Source organism: Myotis lucifugus, unplaced genomic scaffold, assembly GCF_000147115.1.
Source record: "Myotis lucifugus unplaced genomic scaffold, Myoluc2.0 scaffold_412, whole genome shotgun sequence".
Taxonomy (NCBI): domain Eukaryota; kingdom Metazoa; phylum Chordata; class Mammalia; order Chiroptera; family Vespertilionidae; genus Myotis; species Myotis lucifugus.
In genome coordinates, this window is record NW_005871460.1 from 937,047 (window position 1) to 955,801 (window position 18,755).

The 18,755-nt window shown below is 42.0% G+C and overlaps 1 protein-coding gene across 1 annotated transcript in view; it reads right to left on the minus strand.

The window, feature by feature from the left end:
• LOC102419975 (putative uncharacterized zinc finger protein 814) overlaps positions 1–15,552 on the minus strand; it is a 52,089-nt gene extending 36,537 nt beyond the window's left edge. The window contains exons 1-3 of the mRNA XM_023743753.1: positions 15,272–15,552; positions 14,271–14,397; positions 4,024–5,322 (exon numbers count right to left, since the gene is read on the minus strand). Of these exons, the coding sequence (XP_023599521.1) occupies positions 4,024–5,322; positions 14,271–14,397; positions 15,272–15,304 (1,459 nt within the window). The 5' untranslated portion in view covers positions 15,305–15,552. The remainder of the gene's footprint in view (positions 1–4,023; positions 5,323–14,270; positions 14,398–15,271) is intronic.
• Between the last annotated feature and the right edge of the window lie 3,203 nt (positions 15,553–18,755).

An 18,755-nucleotide genomic window follows, 5' to 3' on the forward strand; every position in this document is an offset into this window, starting at 1 on the left:
TCTCTTTCACAAAAATGTGTCAGAGTCATCATTCATCCATCACTCAGAGTCTGCTGTTCAGCCCTGGCATTGTTTCTTAAGTAAACTTGGAAAATCTTCCTCATTTCTGTAATCGCTATGTTCCCAGCAGTTCAATACCCGTTTAGACTTTCCAGGTTTTTGTGAGAATTAAAAGACAAAAATACTCAAAAAGTCATCTCTGGAACCCTGGCCCAGGCAAGTACCAACTCTATAACTTTTATTGATTCTCACAGTCCTAGCTAAGTCCAGTATCAGCGTCATGTTACATTTAACCAACTGAGGTGGTGCAGGGAGCTGTAGTGAGTCTCCTGGAGATTCCAGGTTGGAGACCCAACACTGAGACCTTGGTGCCCACAGTACTGCCTCCCTGCTGGTGGGTCAGCAGGTTCAGAAAGGCCCTTACACACAAAGGTGCTTGTTGGCACTGGGGAACTGAAGGGTTCCTGTCCTGAGTTTTTCTAAAGTTGCTCTTCTGAAGGTGGTGGAGAATGTTAGTAGTGCGGGTTAAAATGAAAAGTGTTCACTGCATTGTGCATAGTATTTAAAAACTAAAAGTTTCTAGCTGGTGTTGCTCAGTGGTTAAGCATCAGCACAGGCACAAAGATGTCCCCCATTCGATTTCTCATCAGAGCACATGCCTGGGTTGCGGGGTCCATTTCCAGCAGCAGCGTGAAGGAGGTAGTCCATCAATGATTCTTTCTCATTATTGATGATTCTCTCTCTCCCTTCCTCTGTGAAATCAATAAAAAATATTTTTAAAATCTTTAAAAATAAATATTTTTAACAGGTAAAAATTATTAAAACACTTTATATCAATACAAAGATTTATTTCCTAAATCAAAAAGGCACAAAATGAGTGAAAATTCTAACATTCATATTTGTTATTCAATTGTCTTTTTGTTAAAGAAAATTTCCAAAACTCATAAAACATTAGGCAGAACATATGATCAGAGGTTTTAAGAAAGATACAGACACAGCAAATATATATTGGAGAAAAGACTCACCATAAATTTCTAGAAAAAAGACAATCAAACAGTGAGGTAGCATGACAAACTTACAAAATAAAATTTTTAAGTAAATAATGATTGATCAAACAAAATATTCTCTAGGATGTGAAGAATGTGAATCCCTCACACACCACTGGCCAAATGCAAAAAATACAATCAGTTACGGTTTATTTTATTTTTTAAAAACAATCTTTATTACTTATTAGCATACCATAGAGCTCGGCTATTGGTTGAGTCACTCCATTCTTAGTGAGACATGCTCATAGACACTGATGATTTTTGATTTTAAACATATTTTCTAATTGATTTTGGAGAGGAAGGGAGAGGGAGAGAGAATCATTGATTGCACCTCCCACAGGCCCACTAGTTGAGATTCAGCCCCAAACCCAGACATGTGTCCTTGGCTGGAATCTAATCAGGGACCCTTTAGTTCAATGCCTGACACATACTCCCTGTTCAAAACCAGCTAGGGAAGTGTTTATTTTTTTTTTAAAGAATAGTTTATTAATTTTTGGAGAGAGAAGGGAGAGAGAGAAACATTGATGGAAGAGTGCCATATTGGCCAGTGATCTCCTGCACACCCACTTCTGTGGATCTAGCCCACAACACAGGCACATATCCCCACTGGCAATCAAATCCACAACCCTGTGCTACACGAGATAATGGACAAGTACTGACCCACACCGGCGCTAGTGGTATATTCCATTTAGATCACAATTTGCTAATCTCGGTAAATTTAAACAGTCATCTTCTCAAAAACCACAGACTATGCACTGAAATTTTGACAAAGGTAAATAACACTTATATACATACAAAAAATTATACAGAAATGTTTGTACCAGCTTTATGAGAAATAACCAAATATTTACTAAAATGGACAAACTGATGGTGATATATCAATGATAAGAATATCTCTCGGAAAAATGATCAGTTATTAGTGTAACTTTAATAAATCTCCAAGTATTTATGAAACATAAACTAATGCAGAAAAATACTTAGAAAAATAAAGTTCTCCGTGAAAATGAAATGTAAATCCATGGTTACTAGGAAAGCTGTGAACAGCTTAAAAGGGGGACAGATTAAGAGGTCATCATGCAATTACACAAAGACAGATATGGTCAGCTTTATGACTATAATGATGGTTTCAGTTTCATGCACATGTCAAGATTCATGAAACACTATACTTAACACATGTAATTTACTCACTATAGCTGTTAAAAATGGTTCAATGGTATTATGGAAGAAAAAGTTTGGCAACTCTATGTTCAGTCCCCGTACTTATGCCCTGTGGGTGAGAGTCTCAACTTAGTGACAGAAAATGTAATAAACAATAAAGAACTTTCCCCAAACCCACAAAAGCTACATTCCTGGTCTAAAGACAGCCATTGTCTCCATCTTTCTTTTGATGCCAGCGCACCAATGGCTCTGATGGGAACTTCTGAGAAGCTACAGGAGCAACAAAACATCTTGATTGTAATCAATGACAATGACTGCTTCACAGAAGATAAACAAGCCTGAAGTCCCTCAGATCTGTGTACACACAGCTCTTGTAGTTTTTTCCTAAAAATAATGCCGGATGCATAGTTAGGTGAGGACCATTCCATCTAAAGGGGTGCAGTCTCATCCAACCACAATTAGCTCAGTGTTTCTGTAGTGAAAGGGTTCCCCCTGAATGCAATGGTCCTCAAACCAGTGACCATCACCCATGATATTGTAGGCATTAGGGCACATGGCCGTCTGCAAGACCTGGGTAAGAGATTCACTTCACACGTATTGGCATCGCTTGCAAACAAGAAAAAAATTCATGTTTCCAGACACACTTGAGGTTGTCACAGCTACCCTCTCTTTGGAGTGATCTCTATGTGTCAAAGCATCCATATTCACGTGAGAAGTAGAGTGTCCACAATGTTTCCTAGAAAAATATGGGCAGTAGTGTAAATTTGCCAAAGACTGCTGAACTAATTTCTGAACCATACTGTTTCCCTATGGGCAAAAATGTTTGAGACCCCTAAAGTTATTCACCTCTTCATGCTTGGAAAGCCAAGATCTCTTTATCAACTAATCTATCGAGTAAATAGAACACCCCAGATTAAAGAAGTCTTAAGAAAAAGCCTATTATTTTACCGTCCATACAGACATAAGACTGGCAGTCCTTCCGTTGATGACTTAGCCACGCAATAAAGTCATCATTAGCATCTACAGAAAGTGTGTCCCTGAAAATGGCAGGCCCTCTGCAACATTATGTTTACTGCGGCCAACTGTAATGAGTCCTATTTGGCAACACAAGACAGGGAAAGAAGAAAGAACGAAGGACTCAGGTATTCCTCATTTCCATCAATAAATTAGAGTCTGACTTAGCATCCCTGTGCACGTGACGATGGTGACGCCATCTGTAGGGACCTTATAGGTGGTTCAGGTGAATTACCTTCAGCAACAGAAATATGCAGTGACACAGATCTGGTATTACATCCTGTATGTTAGAACGTGCAACATAATTACATAGTGTTCCAACATAAAAACACAGAAAAACAACAACAAAGACACTTATGTGAACTTTACATAATGTAGGTGATTAAATGTATGATACAATTCAGAAAAATGAGGACTCACAAATTTTCTTGTACTATTGGTAACTCCTAAGAAATTACATTTCCTATGCATCTAAGAAATGTCTCGCATTTGTACTCTTTTTTTTTTTTTAAAATGTGTTGTATTGATATTTTACAGAAGGGAAGGGAGAGGGATAGAAAGAGAGAGAAACATCAATGACAGGGAAACATTGACCAGCTGCCTCCTGCACACTCCCTACTGGGGCTGTGCCAGCAACCAAGGTACATGCCCTTGACCGGAATCAAACCTGGGACCTTTCAGTCCGCAGGCTGATGCTCTATCCACTGAGCCAAACCGGATAGGGCTCACATTTGTACTCTTATGCGGAGAGGGAATTTAGAAATTTGGCTGAGAGATACCTCACATTAATGGCATTCTTTATAGCTTTCTCCAGTGTGAACTCTCTGATGATACTGAAGACCACTACTGCTTTTAAAAGATTTCACACATTCAGTGCATTTATAAGGCTTTTCTCCCGTATGAACTCTCTGATGTCGATCAAGGATGCTTTTAGTGGTAAAAGATTTTCCACATTCACTGCATTGATAAGGCTTTTCTCCCGTATGAACTCTCTGATGTTTATGAAGGTCTGTGTTAGCAGAAAAAGATTTTCCACATTCATTGCACTGAAAAGGCTTTTCTCCAGTGTGAACTGTCTGATGATATTGGAGCCCTTTGCTACTTTTATATGATTTTCCACATTCACTGCATTTATAAGGCTTTTCTCCCGTATGAACTCTCTGATGTTGATCAAGGACGGATTTAGTGGTAAAAGAGTTTCCACATTCACTGCATTGATATGGCTTTTCTCCTGTATGAAGTCTCAGATGTCGATTAAGGTGGGTCTTAGTGGTAAAAGCTTTGCCACATTCACTGCATTGATAAGGTTTTCCTCCAGTGTGAACTCTCTGATGAAAACGAAGGGTAGTGCTCTGAGTAAAAGACTTCTTATATTCACTGCATTTATAAGGCTTTTCTCCCATATGAACTCTCTGATGTTGCTGAAGGATGTTCTTAGCGGTAAAAGATTTCCCACATTCATTGCATTTGTAATGCTTTTCTCCAGTGTGACCTCTCTGTTGATAATGAAAGCTAGAAAATTGGGTAAAATATTTTCCACATTCAGAGCGCACACAACACCCACTTCCAAGATGGAAATCTTTTTCCTGAATAAATGTTTGGCTGCAACTAATGTCTTTCTTACATTCTTTTCTGCTGAGATAGTTTTTTCTACTTTGAAACGTCATCCCACGCATCAAAATAGCAGTTGGACTGTCCCTGGTCTGAGAAGCCTGTAGGTGGAGATGTCCAGATTCAGTAAGGACACTCTGCCCAACCTCCCCACAGGTGAAATGATTCTGGGACACATTGAAATTGCAGCTGTTGGCAAGTGACATCCTTTCCAAACCTCTAATGTAAGTCTGTTCTCTCACATGCTGCTGGTGAAATGTTGCACACAACGAAAATGTTTTTGCACACGCTCCACACCTCAACAGTATCCGTCTGTGTTGTGTTCCCTGCAGCTCCATCACGCGGAAAATGTTTCCCAGGACTAGCCCACAATTCTCACAGGGGTGGCTCTTCTGGGAAGACAACGGTAACTTGGGATTCCTTGCCTGTGAAAATCTAATAGAAATCTTTTGTTCAGTCGTGGCCTCCACATTCTCTTCTCCACAGCAGCAACCTGAACAAAAGGAAATGTAGGTGAAGTGCACGTTGACCTGATAAAAACAGAATATCTTCAACACAGATGTTTATCTGTAGTGGCTGAACACGATTTCTTTTCTTTTCTTTTTTTTAATATATTTTATTGAGTTTTTACAAAGAGGAAGGGAGAGGGATAGTCAGAAACATGAGAGAGAAACATCGACCAGCCTCTTCCTGCACACACCCCCACTGGGGATGTGCCTGCAACCAAGGTACATACCCTTGACCGGAATCGAACCTGGGACGTTTCAGTCCACAGGCCAACGCTCTATCCACTGAGCCCAACCGGTTAGGGCCTGGACATGATTTCATACAATGATTTTCAAGACGACCCCGTCAGACTCTCAGGAAATGGCTGTTATATATATACAACATGACTCAAAAGGTCACTGAATGAAGAAAATCTCACCAAGGGAGGACGGAAGCATAGGCTGGCACAAAAAGAAGAGAGGCAGTGTCTGCCCGTTATTACTCCACAAATGGCTTCCTTTAAGACCTTTCATGCTGGCAATGTGAGTCTGTGTAGAATAATTCCAATGTGTTCAAAACCATAAATGATCAATCATAGTAGAGCATGTGATGTTCAGCATCAATGTAATAATTCATGTGTACTGTAAGGCCTGCAGGCAAGGAACAATATTGGAGTGCAGTAAAGCGAGATGTTTGAAAGAGTTAGAAGTGCAAAGTTTAGAGGTCAAGGTTATCCACAGGCTGGGAATCCCAATAGAATGATCACTATTAAAACTGAAAAGTGCCGAACCGGTTTGGCTCAGTGGATAGAGCATTGGCCTGCGGACTGAAGGGTCCCAGGTTCGATTCCGGTCAAAGGCATGTACCTTGGTTGCGGGTACATCCACAGTAGGGGGCGTGCAGGAGGCAGCTGATCGATATCTCTCATCCATGTTACTAACTCTCTATCCCTCTCCCTTCTTCTCTGTAAAAAATCAATAAAATATATATTAAAAAATAAAAAATAAAAACCTGAAAAGTGTCAACATTAAGCAAGAAGTAGAATTGGGTGAGGAGTGGGCAATGGTAACAAAACATTGTTGAACAAAATGGGTTCCTAGTTATGAATGTAACAAAGCCCAGGCATGAAAACTCCCCCCACAGTCCTTCACCAAGGCAAGACTGCCTCTGGGTATAGCCCAGGGGCGGGCAAACTTTTTGACTCCAGGGCCACAATGGGTCCTTAAACTGGACCAGAGGGCCGGAACAAAAGCATGGATGGAGTGTTTGTGTGAACTAATATAAATTTAAAATAAACATCATTACATAAAAGAGTACGGTCTTCTTTTTTTTTTAGTTTTATTCATTTCAAACAGGCCAGATCCGGCCCACGGGCCGTAGTTTGCCCACGGCTGGTCTAGCCTGTCACTGATAAAGTCATGTTTCTCCTGTGATATACAAAGGATTCTGCCTCTTAAATCCCTGTTGAGCCACTGCAGGGGGATAAATGATGCAAATCTTAGAAGAAAAACTAAAAAGATGGATTGTCAGCACTGTGGTAGAACAACAAAGGACAAATGAGAAGACGGGCAAAAGGCCTAGGAGAGGGACATCAGCAAGATGGCAGAATCAGAGATAGAGAAACTTTCCCCATTCAAGAGTAAGTAGACAGCTACTTATGAGAAAAACATCCCACAAGAAATGGTAATAAGAGTATCATGAAGATACACAGTAATACAGAATACCAAATAAGGACAACTGCATAGAAAGGATGACAGGAAACTGAGTGAGCAAACACATTTCAAGATACCTAAGGTCAACAATAAAGGTTAATAATAATTAACTAACTAACTGACTAAGTAAGTAAATAAATAAATACAGCAAGGGTCAGCCCCAGCTGGCTGACTCAGTGGATAGAGTGTAAGCCTGGTGACTGAAAAGTCCTAGGTTCCATTCCAGTCAAGGGCACAGGTCCAGTTTGTTGTGGGTTCAGTCCCAGTAAGGGGGCATGCAGGAGACAACTGACCAGTGATACTCTCTTATCATTAATGTTTCTCTCTCTCTCTCTGTCTCTCTCTCTCTGTCTCCCAACCTCTGAGAAATCAATAAAAATGTATTAAAACAAAAGGGTTAACCCTAGCTGGTTTCGCTCAGTGGATAGAGCATCAGCTTTTAGACTGAAGGGTCCCAGGTTCCATTCCGGGAAAGGGCATATGACAAGGTTGGGGGCTTGGTCCCTGCTGGTGGGCGTGCAGGAGGCAGCCAATCAATGATTCTCTTTCATCATTGATGTTTCTATCTCTCGCTCCCTCTCTCTCCCTTCTGAAATCAATAAGAATATATTTAAATAAATAAATAAGAATAAAGGGTTAGCGTTACCACTATCAGCCACTGTGCTTCTATTCTCATTGATCCTAGTGGCCTGTTCTCTAAAAGCCTGGACATTTAAAAACAAAAAACAAAAAACACAGAATGCCCTGGCCAATGTGGCTCAGTTGGTTGGAGCATCCTCTAGTGTATCGAAGGCTGGAGGGTTCGATTCTCAGTTAGGGCACATTTCAGAATGAGGCTTTCATATCCGGTTTACATGTGTGCAGAAGGGAGCTGATTGATGTTTCTTCCCCACCCCTCTCTCTCTCTCTTTCTCCATTTCTCTTCCTCTCTATGTAAAAGGAATCTAATTATATAAACAGCTAGGGGTTCTGACGGCCTAAATGACCAAACTGACAACCGAACACCGGAACTCAATCCTGAAGTAAGTGCTGGGTCGATGACCCAGCACTGACTGCCGAGGCTGGTGGTCCTGGAGGGCCAGTCAGGAATCACAGGTGGGAGTCAGTCCCAGGACATGTAAGTGGAAACCAAAAGATATAGAAACAAGGAAGACCTATCCCTCCAACTGGGGAGATATTGGCAGAAGAATAGTAGGGAGCCAGAACTCCCACCATCTCATAACAAAATGATTACCCATCTCCCTCCCCCTTCACCCCTCCGCCAACACACACACCTACAAACCTTGGGCCAAGTGGGGAACCTCGACTTCTACTCTCTTCTTGAAATAATGAAATGGCATTTCACCCTGCCATTACCAGAGCAATAACAAAGCAAGTCAGATAAAACGGGCTTGACAAGATCCAGAGATTCATAATACTTAAAATTTCTAAGTTTCAATTATGAAATTATTCATACAAAGAAGCAGAAAGATCTAAAACTGAATAAAAGAGATAATAGAAACTAACACTATTAGTGATGATAGAGTTATTTGATAATAAGTTTAACACAGCCATCAAAACAATCTTTACATGAGTGATTTTGAACATCATTAAATGGGAAAAAAAGCAAGTTATGGCAAGTAAATAAAAGTCTCAGCAAAGAAAATGAAGCTATAAAGAAAAACCAGATGAAAACTATAGTACAGAAGACTATTATAACTGAAATAAATAACTCAGTGAATAGGCTCAAAACAGAATGGATGGAACAGAGGAAACACTCAGGGAACTAGAAAATTTAACAATAAAAATATCCTATGAGAATAGAGAGAAAATGGGCTTGAAAACAGCAACAGAAAAAGATCAGAACCACAGGAACCAGTGGAGTCATAACAACAACAACAACAACAAATCACCACAAAATAAAACTGTAACATTTGGTGTCCAGGAAGAAATGAAAGAAGATGCAGCTGAAAGAGTACTTGAAGAAATAATGGCTGAAAACTCTTCCAATTGGTCCAAAGACAGAAATCCTCAATTTTAAGAAGGTCAGCAAATACAAAATGAGATAAACCCAAAGATAGCAACACTCACATCATAGTTAAATTTATGAAAAATAAAAACAAAGAAAAAAATCTTAAAAGTTCTGAATGACAAATAGCACTTCATCTATAAGGAAAAAGTAATTCTCATGACAACAGGTTTTCCATTAGAAACCATAAAGTTTAAAATAAAGGAACTGTCAACAGAGTCCTATTTCCAGAGAAAATATCCTTCAGCAATATGGGGAAAATCAAGGCTCCTCAGAAAAGAGAACACAAATGTAAACAAGAATTGATAAAGGATAATATCCAAATCTCAAAAAATATATGAAATATATTCAATATCATATATGCAGGTAAACTCAAATTTATTCCTCCATGACTTACTTACCAGGATAGCTAAAATTAAATAGGTTTATAATACTAATTACTGGGAAGTATATGCAGGATCTGGAACTCTCATTCACTACTGGTGGTTGTATCACTTGGATAAAAGGATGTGCAAAACTGTACCTACTAAAATTAAACATATGCGTACATCATGAGTCGTTAAATTTACTGCTCTTATTATATCCAAAAGACATGAGCATATAGATCCTCAAAATCATATGTGAAAGGATGTTTAGCGTAGCTTTATTCATAATATTTTCAAATTAGAAATAACTTACAAATCTGCCTACAGGAAAATGGAAGAATGGTAGTAAATATCAATAGTAGAATACTACACAGCGATAAAAGAATAGTAAAATCATGCTAGGAAGAATAATAGGGGTTAATTTCATAGATATTAAAAGAGCAAAAGAAATGAGACACAAATAAGAATACATCATATAAAACCACTGATATGAATTTCATGAGCTGATGGTACTATCAATGATTATAAAGGTCAGAAAATTAAGAAATTCTGAGGGTCGTCATCAGAAAGGGGGATGAAAGAAACTTCTAAAATCTTGAAAAAGATTCTACATCTTATATTGGGTGTTACATATGTAAACAGGTTTGATCTCTACATTTATGTTTCATGCACAGGTGGAGTTAAATGTAAGTGTTTTCTAGCACTGAAAGTTGCTTCTTATTTGAGCTTGGGTTCCTCAATTTTTAGAGTCCATGCTAATCTCCATTATGTCATATTACACTCTGAAGCTAAACAGTGCCATCAAGATGTAATTCTTCCCTGACTGGTAGGCTCAGTGGATGGAGCATCGGCCTATGGTCTGGGGCGTTCCGGGTTTGATTCCATTCAAGGGCATGTACCTTGGTTGCGGGCACTTCCCCAGTGGGGGATGTGTGGGAGGCGGCTGATCGATGTTTCTCTCTCATGGATGTTTCTAACTCTCTATCCCTTCCTCTCTGTGGAAAATCAATAAAAAAATTTTTTTTAAAAAAGATTCAATTCTACCACTCAGTAACTCTGAAAAATGAAAGAGGATTCATCCTGATTAAGAACTCTGAAGAAATCATACTAACAATTCAACATAATTCACCAAATGTTCTGCATCAAATATCACCTCAAATGGAGTACCATTTATGATTCCATAATTGGAATTTATGAGGAAGTAAAACAGAAGGTCTTTTGTTATTCTCATAGTTTCCGGACTCAGTAGTAATACTGATAAACTATTGAAAAAGTTGGTGTTTCCTTTTTCTACAAATATTTGAATTGTTTGGGTAATTCCAAAAGACTGTACATTTTTAGCCTAAACACACTTTAATATCTTTTTATTGTTGATTTTAGAGAGGAAGGAAGAGGGAGAAAAAGATAGAAATATCAACGATGCGAGAGAATCACTGATCGGCTTCCTCCATTGGAAAATACCCCACACTGGGGATCTAGCCTGCAACTCGGGCATGTGCCCTGACCAGGAATCCAACTGTGACTTCTTGGTTCATAGGTTGATGCTCAACCACTGAGAAACACCAGCCAGGCAGCCTAAACATACTTTAAAAAGTGACTGTCATATATTGGGAAATGACATATTAAAGTAATATGTAATCTATACTAATAAAAGAGTAATAGCCTAATTAGACCAGGAGACTGGCCATCTTCAGGTCAAAGGCCACAGTGGTGGGGGTCGAGGAAGAGATGGTTAGGGGTTATCCGAATGGCAGGCCAGGGCAGTTGGGGGCCATGAGGCCAGCAGGGGAGGCCAGTTGGGGGCCATCAGGCTGGCAAGGGAGCACTTAAGCAGCAGTCAAGATGGTAAGCAGACAAGCAGTTAGGAGCCAGTGGTCCCGGATTGCGAGAGGGATGTCCGACTGGGCCTAAACCGGCAGTCGGATATCCCCAAGAGGTCCGGACTGGAGATTAGAGAGGGTGCTAGCCGGACCGAGGACACCGTCCCTGCCCCCTCTCTCCCCAAAATTTCATGCAACTGGCCTCTAGAAATAATAAATAAATAAAAAATAAATAAGAATTTCAGGGTAGCCAAAAACAGAAGTGATCTGGAGACAAAGTAAATAACAAAACAACCTACCAAAGCTTCTGTATATCATTCAGAAAATGGAACTCTAAGGAGAAATTTTATAGAGATAAATGCCTACATTGTCATAAAAGATCTCAAAGAACCTAACATAGCACCTCAGGAAAGTAGAAACACAATAGGAAAGTAAACCCAAAGGTCTCAAAGGAAAAATACCATAAATATTAGAACCAACATAAACAAAAGGGATTTAAGACAAAAGAAAGGAATACCTAAAAAATAAAAATATATAAAAATGTGCAAGCGTTTAGCTACACTAAAGCAAAAACAACCAACCAAAACCAACCAAAAACCAAGCCTCAAATAAGTTAAAAAATACATGCAAGAGCCCTAACTGGTGTTTTGGCTCAGTTGATAGAGTGTCGGCCTGGGGACTAAACAGTCCCAGATTTGATTCCAGTCAAGGGCACGTACCTTGGTTGTGGGCTCATCCCCAGTAGGGGATGTGCAGGAGGCACCTGATTGATTTTTCTCTCTCATCAACGTTTCTAACTTTCTATCCCTCCTCCTTCCTCTCTGTAAAATATCAATAAGATATATAGTTTTAAAAAAGACATGAAAGCCCTAACCGGTTTGGCTCAGTGGATAGAGCATCAGCCTGAGGACTCAAGAGTCCCAGGTTCAATTCCAGTCAAGGGCATGTACCTTGCTGTGGGCACATCCCCAGTAGGGGGTGTGCAGGAGGCAGCTGATTGATGTTTCTCTCTCATCCATGTTTCCCTCCCTTCCTCTCTCCCTTCCTCTCTGTAAAAAATCAATAAAATATATTAAAATAAAAAGACACATTACACCAGTCACTATGAGTCACAATGCATCATTAGAGATGTTGATGTTACCACATGACATGACGCTCCATAGAGAAATTTGTCAAAAATCTCACTATGAGTTTCTGAAATTAATAAACAAATTCAGAATCCTGTCCAGGTAGCTCAGTTGTTGACTGTGTGGTCCTGATGCACCAAGGTTGTGGATTTGGTCCCCTATTAGGTCACATGTAGGGGACAACCAATGAATGCACAGATGGGTAGAACAGCTGATCTGTGTTTCCCTCCCTTTCTCTGTCTCCTTACTGTCTCTAAAATCAATAAGTAAATGCTGCCTGATATGTCTCACTGATTGAGCATTGCCTCATGAACTAGATGATCACAATTCGATTCTTTGTTAGGACACCTGCACTGGTTGCAAGCTCAATCAACAGTGGGGGGTCGTGCAGGAGGCAGCTGATCAATGACTCTCTCCCTCTCATCACTGTTGCTTTTATCTCTCTCTCCTCTTCCTCAAGGAAATAATAAATACATATATTTAGATAAATAAATAAATAAATAAATACAAGAATAAATAAATACCCCTAGCCACTGTGCTTCACTGATGAGACTGCTAGCTTGTGCACTGGAGGGCTAGGGTTCGATTCCCAGTCAAATACAGGTACCTGGGTTGCAGGTCCACTCCCCTTTCTCAGTAGGGGCTCATATGGGAGGCAGACAATTGATATTTCTCTCTTTCTCTCTCTATTTCTCTCTCTCTCTCTGTCTCCCACTCTCTCTGTAAAAAAACATTCAATGAAAAAAATATCATCTCTATTTTGGTGAAGCTAATACAAGAATAAAGAATTAAATTCAGCCCTGACCTCTTTAGCTCAGTGGATAGAGCCTCGGCCTGCGGACTCAAGGGCCCCAGATTCGATTCTGGTCGGGGACATGTACATTGGTTGCGGGCACATCCCCAGTGGGGTGTGTGCAGGAGGCAGCTGATCAATGTTTCTCTCTCATCGATGTTTCTGGCTCTCTATCTCTCTCCCTTCCTCTCTGTAAAAAATCAATAAAATATATTTAAAAATATTTCTAGGTTGCAATTATCAAATTATTCATACAAAGAAGCAGAAAGATCTAAAACGGAAAAACAATATTTAACTGCTAAGCACTAGTAACAAGCATCTGAGCTTGCCAGAAACATAGTGGCAGTAGACCTGCTGAACGCAGGGTTGCGAAGAACATGGAATTTCTCACCCTAACCAGTTCGGCTCAGTGGATAGAGCCTCAGCCTACGGACTCAAGGGTCCCAGGTTGGATTCCCGTCAAGGGCATGTACCTTGGTTGCAGGCACATCCCCAGTAGGGAGGGTGCAGGAGGCAGCTGATCGATGTTTCTCTCTCATCGATGTTTCTAACTCTCTATCCCTCTCCCTTCCTCTCTGTAAAATATCAATAAAATATATTAAAATAAAAAACAAACAAACAAAAATCATGGACTTTCTGGAAAAACAGGTGTGGGGGAGTAATATCTGCAAAGCACAATTAAGCACATACAAAAATATGTGTTCCTGTATGTTGTAAGCAATTAATATATAAAATATACAAGGTATTCCAAATATTCTTTAATGAAAAAAAATATAGTTAACAAACTGGATAAGCATGTAATACAACTTTTCAAAATATATTTACACATGACCAATAGGAATACAGAAAATGTTTTCCTCACTAATCAAGGTGGAATTCCTTAGCTGCCAACAACACTACCAACCACAAGTCCTTCCCTGTGAATTTAGTGCAGCGGGGAGTATTGGGACTTCAGGAATAGAAGGGAGCAGCAGAAACAGACCAACCCTCCCCAGGACAGCAACTACCCAGATAACTGGAAAAACAAGCAGTACCACAGTCTACCTGGGGGGACAGAGCACACCCTGGGGGATGGGGCCTGGGAAATGGCAAAGCCAAGTCCAGGTCAATGGTGATAGTGAGGGTCTTACCCAGCGAGGATATTAGTTCAAAGTTCTCCAGCATCACATTCAGGTACAGCTGTCTCTGACCCTCATCTAAGAGGCTCCATTCCTTCCTGGAGAAGTACAGGGCAATGTCCTCAAAGGTCACGCCAACCTGTCAGAATTAAGACAATTGAAACCAGACCTGCCTTTCTGAGAACCAGTAATCCTACTCCTTACACACCTTCCCCCCCTCAACCTCCTCCAGGGCACCCGGTTAGTGTGGACACCAGGCCCTAATGCCAGTGCAGGCTGCTCTCTCATCACAGTCCCATTACTCACTGCATGGCCCTCAGCAGAGCAGCTGGGTTGGGTGGGAAGGATTGGGGGAGGGGAGGGGAGAGGGCAATGCCATTTAAGGTCTGGCCAAGTCTGCAGGGCCCCAGCCTTCCTGCCAGCAACACCACTGCAGTCTCCTAGATCCTGCCGCCAAGACAAAGCCAAGCGTCGGTTTATGCTTCACCTTTAGGTCCCCACACCAGATCCCGGGACCATCAGCTCACACTTCCTCCAGATGTGCACACCACTGGGTATGTTTATCCCCTTCCCATGTTCAGATCCCAGGTTCACTCCCTCAGCTCTGCCCCCTTCCTGCTCCAATGACACTGGATCTCGCTGGACTCACCCATGAACTTGGCATATGGCGTGTAGAGAGCTTGTAGTCCAGCCGGATCCAGGAACACCCCAGGCCCCTGATGGACCCACAGCCGGGAAAGCCCCGAATGAGGCTGTGCCCTCCTCCCTGCAGCCTCTGATCTTTCAGTCAATACTCACAGCCACATCCTCAGGGACCTTCAGATGCAAGTCACCCCCGTCCTCTCTGCCCTGCACCTGCTGTGTCCTCAGAAGCCACAACACTCCTCTCTCCCCTCCACCTTCCTCACGGTCCTCCACGCGGGACTGAGCTGCAGGACGGGACAGGCACCTGCACCCGGGCTGTCCTGTCGGTATAAGTAGCGATGAGGGGAGGACCCGCGGGACACACTCACCTCAGCCCGTCTCCTCAGCACCGGCGCCTCCATGGCACTCGGTAGTCGGAGCGGGGCGGGAGCAGAAGCCGCTGCAGGAATGGCGGTCCCTGTCCCGGCCCTGGGCGGGTCTGGTGGCGACTCCGAGCTTCAATCCCACCTGTGCGTTGTGAGCACCACTGGAGGCTCCGACCATTGGCTGTGAGGCGGGAAAAGCACTCTCTAGCCTTCTCCCCGGGACTCTGCAAACAAGTACCGCCGACCGCTTAAGACAAAATGGAGAAAAAACTACGGGTCCGGTACACCAGAACTTGAAAAACGGAAACGCCTTTTCTGAGCTCCCATTGGCTCAGCCTGGTGGCATTCCACGCCCGGCCTTCTGGGTAATGTAGTTCCTACGCTCCGTGGCCAGGCTCCTGTAGTTCCTCAGCAGACTACAGGACTGGTTTTAACGGGCAAATAGCCCAAGAACACAGGGTATACTCAGGGCCCTCCAGCGCATTCAGGGGAGGGGATTTCTAGAACAGGTTTGTTTCTGTGGGACCTGCCTGGCTTCCTTTAGCTGCTGGTTTTGCATATCTTTCTTCAGAATCTGCTCTTTTCTGAATGACAGGCAATGTGTGTTCTTTCAGGGCATTAGGCTTCTGTCCCCTCCAGGCTTAATGTAGCTTGCAGAGGTTGCTTAAGTGTCTAAAGCACCTATCCTCCCTCCATTGTACAAAGTTAATGTCTCAAAACAGACATCACTATTTAAGAGCATCTGCTTCTGGGGCCAAAGTGGCAGCTCTGCCAGGACTGCAGTGTGGATAAGATGGCCAAGAGACATTTGAAAAAATGCTCAAAGTCACTGATTCTCAGAGAGATGCAAATTAAAGCAACAATTAGATCCTACCTCACAACTGTCAGGAAGACTACCATCAACAAAAGACAAGTGCTGGCGAGGATATGGAAAAAAGGGAACCCTAGTACACTGCTGATAAAAATGCAGACTGGGACAGCTCCTCTTATCTACACAACTTCAGCTCAGCCCACGGCCCCTCCATTGGTTGTCCCATAGTACCAGGCACTACTGAAAAGCAGAAGCCACCATTTCTTCCTTGCCCTGAATTGACTAGCAATACTTGGCCTTTTACTCTCTTGGAAAGTAAAATAAATTTCCTCTTTGCATTACTTCTTTTAGTTGTGAATTCTTTCACAGGCTGTATCACCACCCAAAACTTAACAGTATTCCTTTATTTTGTGGAGTTAAGGGAATTATTGTGAAAGAAGATGAAGGAAATGACATTGTAGAGGCATCATAATTTTCCCTTCTTTTCTAGCTTCTTTGGTTAGTCTAAGAATTAAATGGGTATTACATAGATTAACAGGGGAAAACAATAAAAAAGTTATTAACATGTATACCTACTGTATACATCAAGCATGTCACACTTGCGGTCCCTGGGCTGCAGGAAGCCCACAAGGAATATTCATTAACGATGACTCATTTATTTCAGGCCTTCGTATTCAGCATGTCTCTATCAAAATAAACCTACATTTCTATGAAAATTGAAGCTTTTATTTTTTTGCGGCCCACATAAACTTAAACCTTGTTTATATGGCCCATATTAGCCTTTGAGTTTACATATTGGTATACATGGAAACGACGAAAAAAAACAGATTAACTGGCCAAAACGGCAAAAACCATCATCTGAAAAGCCACCTTCACCTACAATAAAAAATTGTGTGTGGAGAGTCAGTTAGGATGGATTGTCAAGAAAAGCACAGTATGAACCTCAGTTGTGGCCCAGTGTGCTGTGCCTGTGGTGAGGGCTGGTATTCAAAAGGTCTCTGTTCCAACCAAAAGACTCATGGTGCAGACAGAGGAGACAGGGAAGGAGAACAGGAATCCAAAACATGACCCAGGCTGCAGGGAACACATGGTGAGAGCCATTGTCTCATTCTGCCAGTAGGGATATAGAGGACAGAATCACATGGCAGTGGGTCCTATGCATGAATAAGAGGTAAGCACCCGTCCAATGAGACCTGGATCATGTAGGCCTCCAGCATCTCTTCCAATATTACGTCCCAAAATTCACGTCAAAGTGTATCCTCTCCTCAAGGGTGTCAGTGTTGCATATGAAGATCATTTGAAGAGGCAAGAAATTCATCACAGTGAATGGGGTCACAGCATGACAACCAACATGTGGGCAAAGGTGCAGAGACAAAGCGCTAATAACCGAGGTCTCCTGAGGGTCATAGTCTGTGCTGAGATCAAAGGGAAGGCAGATAAATTGCAGCTCACTCTTTAAAAAGGTTCCCCTGGAGAAACCACTGCAGCAGAGAAGTGATAGCCTCCCCCTGAACACGGAGGAGGGGGGGGGGAGGGGGTAAGTGGTCTGAGATGTAAAGGCATTGGGAGGAAAAGCATAACTGCAACCATGGAAACAGGAGCTGCAGCTGAGCCACCCTTGTCCTCAGACTGTACCTGCTCCAGTGAGGGCTGCACATCAGTGGTAGAGACTTTGTCTGACGCTGGAGAAAACAATGGTTAATATCCAGCCCCTTGAATCTGACACTTGTCTGTGGTGTAAACTTGGGGAGCTGACTTCATTTCTGAAAAAGACACTGAACTTTTTCAGCAATTTGATATGGGATGCACCACAATGAGACCTGAGTGGCACAGCACCTGCCTCCCTGCAGCACAGTTGGTGGCTTCATATAGGTCCCATTTCTCACTAAAATGCACCCAAAGACAAAGGTGCTTGCGGGCATCGGGGGAGTGAGAAGTGCCTGCCTGGGAATGTCTCTGCAGGGAGTGGCTGGAGTTGCTGAGGCCAAGGCAGACTGCAGGCACAGCTGCCTTACACAAATAGACACCTTACCACTGGACCTTCTTCAATAGCTCTGGCATGGACATACCTCATACTTGTTTTTCACAGTATGTGCCCACCCATGTGCCCTGAGTGGCAATGGAACTGTGACCTCCTGGTTCATGGGTCGACTGAGCACCCTTGCTGGCCTCTCATCATGTCTGTCTCTCTCTCTCTCTCTCTCTCTCTCTCTCTTTCTCCCTTGCTCTGTGAAATCAATGAAAATGTTAAAATGAATTAAGTATATTTATTAATTTAGTAAAATAAAATGTTTTTAAATATATTTTTATTGATTTCAGAGAGGAAGGGAGAGGTAGAGAGAGAGAGAAACATCAATGATGAGAATGATTGGCTGCCTCCTGTAGTCCCCACACTGGTGATTGAGCCCGCAACCTGGGCACCTTCCCTTGACTGGAAGCTCACCCAGGACCTTTCAGTCTGAAGGCTGATGCTCTATTCACTGAGCCAAACCAGCTAGGGCAATTAAAATATTTTTTTAATGAAAAAAATATTAAAACATATTATTTCAATACAAAAAAAATGTTTATTCCTAAAGTAAAAAAGGCACAAAATGAGTGAAATTCCAACATCCATCTTTGTTGTTCCACAGTCCTATTGTTAAAGAAAACTGCCAAAACTCATAGCATATTAGGCAG